At 27.0% G+C, this 9,031-nt stretch overlaps 1 protein-coding gene across 1 annotated transcript; it reads right to left on the bottom strand.

Annotated features, from left to right (window-relative positions):
* Window positions 1-7,034: 7,034 nt before the first annotated feature.
* LOC127076181 (auxin-binding protein ABP19b) lies at window positions 7,035-7,673 on the bottom strand. The gene has a single exon (XM_051017762.1). The coding sequence runs from the start codon at window positions 7,671-7,673 to the stop codon at window positions 7,035-7,037; it is 639 nt and encodes a 212-aa protein (XP_050873719.1).
* Between the last annotated feature and the right edge of the window lie 1,358 nt (window positions 7,674-9,031).

The raw sequence follows: 9,031 nt of genomic DNA, 5'->3' as shown, positions 1-9,031 counted from the left end.
TTAAAAAAATGTGATACTTGTTGGATTTTTGCTTGGTTTCTTTGATTTTTTTTCATGGTTAAGCATTAGACTTTGATCTACGGATTCGACACTTCCCATGTCATTATTCCACTGATTATTTTATCGATATATTGATGGTATTTCGCCGTATTTTGACTCGTCGCATACGATATTTCCATTATTGTCAATATGCACAAACCGACTTTGAGCATATTACCTAGGGTTTTGCTTGCACCCCTCAATTTCATTTTTGCCTTGCACGTTCTTGCGTTATGTGACTTTGATTCGGATGCTTGCATCCCGATTTTAATCCGTGCATGTTTCAAATTTATTTATTTCAATTTAATTTTTGAACGTTTTGTGAATATAACTTGTGTGTTGCTATTTTCTTCACATGGCTTACTTTTGGGTCTTCTTACAATCAGACCATCCTCTTGCACCTACACTTATTCATTGTTGTTTGTTGATTGGGCTCGATTTAATCGTTTCACTATCATGAATCCCAATTCGACAAATGTACCCCCACTTCCATGACGTGTAATATTTTTTATCGCTTTACTTTTTATATACTTTGATTAGCTAGTTACTAACACAAGAATAAAACCAACCATTTCTTTAAAAAATCAAAAAAATAAAGACTCGATCCAACATCGAGTATTTTCTCAATAAACAAATTAATCAATTCCTTTCTATCCCATCTTATTTCAAACCATGTCATGCAAACTTTTTCGCAATTGTTAATCAAATGTTTGATCCAACGTTAAGTCATTTTCTCAATGAAACTCAAAAATACTTAATGCCTATTAAACACTTTTTTAATAAAGATGGTGTTCCAGGAGGAGTAAGTTGGGATATAATCACACACTCTTTTAGATGGTCACTAAGTTCAGGGCTTAAATATTCACCACCTCGATCTGATAGAAGGGTTTAATATTCTTGCCTAGTTGATTTTGTACTTCATTTTTGAATTCTTTGAACTTTTCAAAGGATTCTGACTTGTGTTTCATTGGATACACATAACCATATTTACTGTAATCATCACTAAATATGATGAAGTACTATAAACCTCATATGGCTTGTGTGTTCAATGATCCATGTACATCAGTATGTATGAGGGCCAAAAGATCATTAACCCTCTTATTATCTGTCCTTATCTGTGTGGCCTTATAGATTCTCGTAACGTTGACAATTATACTAAATCACACATTTAACATAATAAAGAGTGAGTGATATATAGAAACATATCACTACTATCCAAGTTCTGAAAATGTCATGTGATTTGACAAAAGCTTTTCGTGATAATATTATTATGTAAAATTACCCTTTTTCCCTTATGCCTATATTGAACACAAAACATAAATTGTGTCACCCTTGTCCAATTCAATATTGGGCCTTTAGACATTTATCATGTTACACATGATAGGAAAGTTCCATCTAGGTCACTCATGTCCCTCAACATGCTTTGTGGAGTACTCATCAAATGTCTTTATGGTCATTCAGTTACAGACAATGTTTGATCAACAATGAAGTACTTTACTCCACATCTAAGGTCCATAGTGGTTTTAGGTCAAAGGGTGATATACACCACTATCACTATAAGAATAACTTATTAAACTTTGCATAACATTCTATGTAGTATTCTCATAGCGACTCAATCCAATATAAATATTACTCCTAATATTCAGACTTATGTCAAGAATCGAGAACTCTTTATCCATGATCCATGAGATGTGATCATTAGTCTATCCATATAATAGTTTCAATGCTTCAATGTTATCCAAATTCACAATAAAACTTGACTACATATGCTTTAAGAATAATGTCCTTATGTTTAATGAGATCTCATGATTAAGTCACACTTAACATCTCATTAAATAGACAATATATTCTAGAGACTTTATTATTTTGGAAAATCAAACATAATAAAGAAATGCCTTTGGAAAAATTACACCAGAGGTCCTTTAAGTTATTTTTTTATAACATGTTAATTCTTTAAGTTTATTTTGTAATAATTTGGTCAATTATGGTGATTTCTACATCCTTTTTTTATCACATTTTGAACATTTAAAAATGTGTGACAGTTGTATTTCTGATTTCACTTCATCATTTTCATACCGTTCAAAATAATTGCATCCATAATTAACACATTCACTCTGTTAAAAAAGGGTAACGGTGCACACATTTGATAACTTAAAGGACCAAGTTGTTACAAAAAATATACTTAAAGGACTAACCTGCTACACAAAAATATCTTAAGGAACTTTGGTGTAATTTTACCTAAATAATTTGATACAAGTATCAAGTTATGACAAAACTATTGGCCTCTAGGGCTTAGACTAACACTTGAGACATTATTATTTTACCTCAAGACAAAAATACAGTGGGATTTCAATGGCTTTATACAGTGAAAGTTGGAACAAATGGTTAGATCGATCGTACCAAAGCCCGTTTGGTTGCAAAAGGATACACACAAATATTTGGTGTTGATTATGGTGACACTTTTTCTCCGGTGGCCAAGATCAGTTCAGTCAGCCTTTTTCTTGTAATGATTGTAATTCATCATTGACCGCTTCATCAGCTGGACATTAAAAATATCTTTTTACGTAGAGAAATGGAGGAGGAAGTTTATATGGATCAACCTCAAACTTGTACTATTCTTGGAAATTCTAGACTTGTTTGTCAGCTTCGTCGTTTTCTTTATGGACTGAAACAATTCCCATGTGCTTGGTTTGGTCGCTTCAGTTATACTTTGATACAATTTGGTATGACTAGATATGAAGCAGATCACTCAATTTTCTTCTTTCATCCCTCCACTGGTTGGTGCATCTTTCTTGTGGTATATGGTAATTACATTCTTATCACTAGAGACAATACAAAGGGTATCTAGCGTCTTAAAACTCATCTTTTCAAAAAATTCAGACAAAAGACTTGGGTCCATTTAAATACTTCTTAGGTATTGAAGTTTCCAAATCCTCACCAGACATTTCAATCAATCAACACAAGTATATATTATACATTCCTAGTTAAATGGGTATGCTTGTTTGTCGTCCTCTCGATACTCCTATGGATCCCAACATTAAGCTTCTTCTGGGTAAGGGGGGCCATTGGAAGACCTAGGAAGGTATCAACGACTTATGGGTAGACTCAACTATCTTATAACCACCATACCTGATATTACATTTGTGGTGAGCATTGTGAGCCAATTTCTAAATGCTTATTGTGATAGTCATTGGGATGCAATCATTCGAATTCTTAGATTGACCTTCAACAATGATAAGTAACTCAGTTGCATCAGGATGATAATGTAATGGTACACTTTCATTTATACCTAAATCTGCTCTTATTCTAGAGATGCCAAGTCCATTAAGACTAGGTAATTTATCAACATTTACAAAGGTATTTTAGTTTAGTGTGATTTGAATCAAACATTTTTGTGATTCAAATTAGAGTGATATGATTCAAATCATGAAATTTGTGATTCAATCATGAAAACTAGAAAACGATCTTTAAGCTCATTGTAAGTATGATTCGAGTAAAGTGAATAGTGTGATTTAGATCACACTACCAAAATCTCATTTTTGCAAAATTTCAAGTAATTTTTTAGATTATAGTATAGTCATAACTTGAACCATTCTCAAATATAAATCTTGATCCAAAAATGCAATAAATTTACTTAAAGCATATTGTTTAAAGTATAATCACACACTTTGATTTATGGATGCTAACAATGGATTTAAAAATCAACTATGAAGATGTGCAATCGATGAGATGACTTAATATCTAAATAAACAAAACCAAAATCTTAATAGGCAAGCAATAAATACTTTTACCTATGAGGCAGAGACATGCAACATGCAAATTCAATGAAGATAGTTTTAATCGTCCGCCTTACATAAAGCACAACACGCACCATTCCAGATATTCACTCATTCATACACTTAAACTATTTTCTCAATTATTCACTAACTTAGGTGTTGGAGTTCTAATCTTGCAGGTCCACTCCGATATACTAGAAGCTCACTCCACTTAATTGGAACTCAAGTTCATTTGATCTTTACTTGTCTATGGTTCCTGTATTGATCATTGGCGTCGTTTTTAGGAACCGACTTCTAAAGTTCAAGTAACTTTCCACAGAGAGACTCCACCTCTTTGCCATGATCTCAAATCACTGATCTTATCTCTTTCAAAGCATTGATCCCTTCCTTGTTAAGTTTTTTGTTCTAGCCCAAGCTATCATGGTAGCATCGAAAGAAACTACTTTGACCATCACACATAATACCATTGTCATGTTAACTCTGATCTTAGTTACTTCCCATACTGTTCCAATGATGTAAAATATAGCACCTCCAAAAGTTGGAAAAGAAACCTTCCAAGTTATTCCAACCTTTCAACCTTCCCTACATCCAGTCAAAGGCCAAGCTTCAAAGCAACACTCATCACAACCTATAATTCTTGGACATGAAATGCTCCACAATCTCCGATAGTTGCAAGCTAGTTTAAATGCATAAGAGGCAAACAATCTTCCAAACAATGTATACAACCTAGTACAACAACATAATTTGTACTCCATCGTTGAAAGAATACTTCAGATTGAAGAAAACGTGTAGTTCACTTCACCTAGAGATAATTCATTAGAAAATAAATCACATATAATTTTAAAAAGAAAATAAGTTATATTAATTAAATGGAATAATGTCATAGTTAAATGAATATATATATATATATATATATATATATATATATATATATATATATATATATATATATATATATATATATATATATATATATATTATATATATATATATATATATATATATATATATATATATATATATATATATATATATATATATATGGATTAAAAACATAAATGGACAATATTTTGGTTTGAATGATTTTCTTTTTAAAAATATAAACTTATAATTAGAAATTGAAGCTCTTAAGGTAGAATATGAAAAAGTAGAAAATGGAAAGAAATAGTGTTTTTAATAAATGTCTCATTAGAAAATAAATTACATATAATTTTAAAAAGAAAATAAGTTATATTAATTAAATGGAATAATGTCATAGTTAAATATATATGTATCTTTGGATTAAAAACATAAAAGGACAAGACTTTGGTTTGAAAGATTTTCTTCTTAAAATATAAACTTATAATTAGAAATTGAAGCTCTTAATGTAGAATATGAAAAAGTAGAAAATGGAGAGAAATAGTGTTTTTAGAAAATCTCTCATTAGAAAATAAATCACATATAATTTTAAAAAGAAAATAAGTTATATTAATTAAATGGAATAATGTCATAGTTAAATGAATAAATATAGATCTTTGGATTAAAAACATAAAACTACAAGTTTTGGTGCTAAAATAAACTTTAATATATGGTGTCAAGAATTCTGAATATATATATATATATATATATATATATATATATATATATATATATATATATATATATATATATATATATATATATATATATATATATATATATATATATATATATATATATTATATATATATATATATATATATATATATATATATATATATATATATATATATATATATATATATATATATATATATATATATATATATATATATATATATATATATATTTAAAATACTAAGTTATTTTAAAAATATAATAATTATAATTATTTTTTTTGGATATAGTTAAAACTCATATACGTAGTTTATTTAGATATTTATGCTACATATAAATAAGAGAATGACTAAATATTTTATTTTATTCAATAAAAAAATAATATTTACTATTATTACTATTATAGTTAATAGTTTATTGATGTTTATTTTTATGGAATATTTTTAAAAAGTATTTATTTTTAATACATATCATGATGATGTAAAAAAGAGTTATCTTCATAATGTAAATTAGAATGATTTTTTTAAAATCATAAACTTATATTTAAAAAATGAATCTCTAAATATAGAATAGAAAAAAAACAGTAAAAACGGGAGACAAAATAGTGTTTTTAAAAATATCTCATTAAAAATAAATCATATTTTGGCACCAATGTTTAGTGTTTACTAGAAAGTGTACCGGTGTATTGATTAGATAAAATAAATTGTATTGATTAAATAAAATAATATTATAGTTAAATGAATAAACATAAACATTTTGATTAATAAGAATAAAAGAAAAAATTTGATGTCAAAATAAATTTTTATTTTAAAAATTTATAAAGTAATGCAAACGGATGATAGTGATGAATTGAAAGTGTAAATCTTTTACATTGTGTATAATAATTAATCCCTATTGATAAAGGGTTTAATTAAAATATACTGTCAGTGATAGTAATTAATCCTTATTGATAAATGATTTAATTGAAATACACTGACAGTGTAAAATGATTTTATACCGTCAATCTATAAAGTAATGCAAACGGATGATGATTTGACTTTTATTTTTAAAATCTATAAAGTAATGCAAACGGGTGATGATGATGAATTGACAGTGTAAATTTTTTTACACTGACAGTGCATAATAATTAATCCCTTGATAAAACTCTAACCACACGTCTAATTATTCTCAATAAAATTTATAATAATTGATAATTGTGTTTTTCTTGTTTTATATCTATGATGATATGGTAGATTTTTGGGATTAAAATTTTTAAGAAGAATTCTTTTAAGTTAAATTGCATTCCAGAAATAGAAATATTAAACAGAGTCATTTTTAAAGATATATAAGATAAATTATTTTACATGATCCATAATTTGACATTCACATTATTAAATTGTAATTAAATAATATCTTACAAAATACCGTTGTGACGTTTAAACTGTCACAAAAATAGGGCTCATGTTAAAGTTAAATGTGATAATCGGCTACAAGACTTTTGATAACTCAATACAGTTTTGACATTAAGAATTGATGACATGCATTTTATTAGTAAAATACATTGATATAAAGAATCTATTCCCTTACATTATTGAAAATGAAAATCAATATAAAAACATGGAAAAATAACGTAGCATAAGTTTATTAAAATAAAAGTAAGCAATACTAGTTCTTTCCGCCAAACACAGCCTTGAGCTTCTGAATCTGTCCTACATCAAGTAGAGTAGTCTTTGAAAGTACATCAGTTGATAAATCATTGCCAAATAAGAGCAAATCAAGTGTTTGCACACTAGGATCTGAGCTACTAAAAGCTGCAAAAGCAACAGCTTTTTTAGCACCAGTGTTTACCAGAAAATGCAACTGTCCTTTAGGAACAGCTATAACATCACCAGGTTTAGCATCTTTCAAAAACACTTTTGTTGGTGTAATAAATCCAACGTTCAATTCACCTTCAACAATGATAATTATTTCAGTCGCATCAGGATGAGAGTGTAATGGTACACTTCCATTTACACCTATATCTGCTCTTACCGTAGAGATACCAAGTCCATTAAGACCCGGTAATTTATCGACATTTACAAAGGTTATTCCAGTATTGAAGTTTTTTGTTGCATTTCCAGGTACAAAGCCAGAGAAGACGAAATCATCGACTGTTACATCTTTTTCTGACTTGCATTGATATCCTAGAGAAGTTTTTGGAAGTGATAAATCTGCTACACAGAAATCATTGTTAACAGAAGTACTGTTAGGTATATATGATAAGAGAAGAGCAACAGAAAAAAGAATAACGTGAATAAACCTCATCTTTTAAAATTGGATGTGGGATAAGAAAATAATGAAATTTGTTTGTTATTTATAGTGATATTCTTACAATTTGGGGATGAATGGAATATATCGATATTAACAGTAAAATTAATTACGGTTTACAAATTCTATAAAGAGATTTTTTTTCCGGAAATAATCTATTTTCTATAATAATTAAAATACTATCACATTAGTAAAATTTATTTTAAATAGTTATAATCGTAAAATTTGTAAAAATAACATTTTTTCCGGAAATAATCTATTTTCTATAATAATTAAAATACTATCACAATAGTAAAATTTATTTTAAATAGTTATAATCGTAAAATTTGTAAAAATAACATTTTTTTCCAGATATGCAGGTTGATAAATCAACCGAGTAATAATTTCACAAACTTCAATATTTTTAATCAAATGAAAGTATAAATGATAACTCATTATTGTGTTTTAATTTAAAATTGTCACAATAGTAGAACTTGCAAAATAATTTTTTTTCGAACATACATATGAAAAAACCAACCAAAATAATAATTTCACTTTCTTCAATATTTTTAATCAAATGAAAATATAAGTAATAAATATAGAGATTAATTGAAATACACTATCAGTCTAAAGGGATTTTACACCATCACCTAATTATAGACGTTGGATATTAAAAGAAGTTTGACTTTTATTTTAAAAATCTATAAAGTAATACAAACGGGTGATGGTGATGAACCGACAGTGTAAAACTTTTTACACTGACAGTGTATAGTAATTAATCTCATAAATATATATTGTGACCGTTTTAAACGTTATTTTCTTTTGAGAATATTGTTACCTAATAAATAAACAATATTTATCTTTTTTAAAAATAATATTACGTATATCACAATAAAAATATTGGTGCCTATATCACAAAAGAAAACTCAGTTCTAATTTCTCATTTTAAATAAATCACATTATTTATTTATTACTTAACTTTTTTTTTGATAAAAATATTGAAGAAAGTGAAGTTATCACTAATATTTTAATTTGGTTGATTTATTTATTTTCAAGTTTAAATTTTTATTTTTATTTTTATTTTTATATTTTCAAGTTCTTCTATTGTGACAAATTTAAATTAAAACACATAATTGATTGATCACATATATTTTATTTGATTATAAATATTGAAGAATGTGAAATTATTACCTATATTTTAATTTTAATGATTTAATAATTTGCAAATTTGGTTATTTTTATTTTTTTAGCAAATTCTACTATTATTACCATTTAAAATAAATCATACTATTGTGGTAATATATTCTAATAATTATAAAAAATAAAAATAATTTTTGAAAGATTTTCTTTTTATGGAACGTTTAAATATTGAGCAT

Source organism: Lathyrus oleraceus, chromosome 4, assembly GCF_024323335.1.
Source record: "Lathyrus oleraceus cultivar Zhongwan6 chromosome 4, CAAS_Psat_ZW6_1.0, whole genome shotgun sequence".
NCBI lineage: Eukaryota > Viridiplantae > Streptophyta > Magnoliopsida > Fabales > Fabaceae > Lathyrus > Lathyrus oleraceus.
This window is presented reverse-complemented; position numbering and strand designations above follow the sequence as displayed.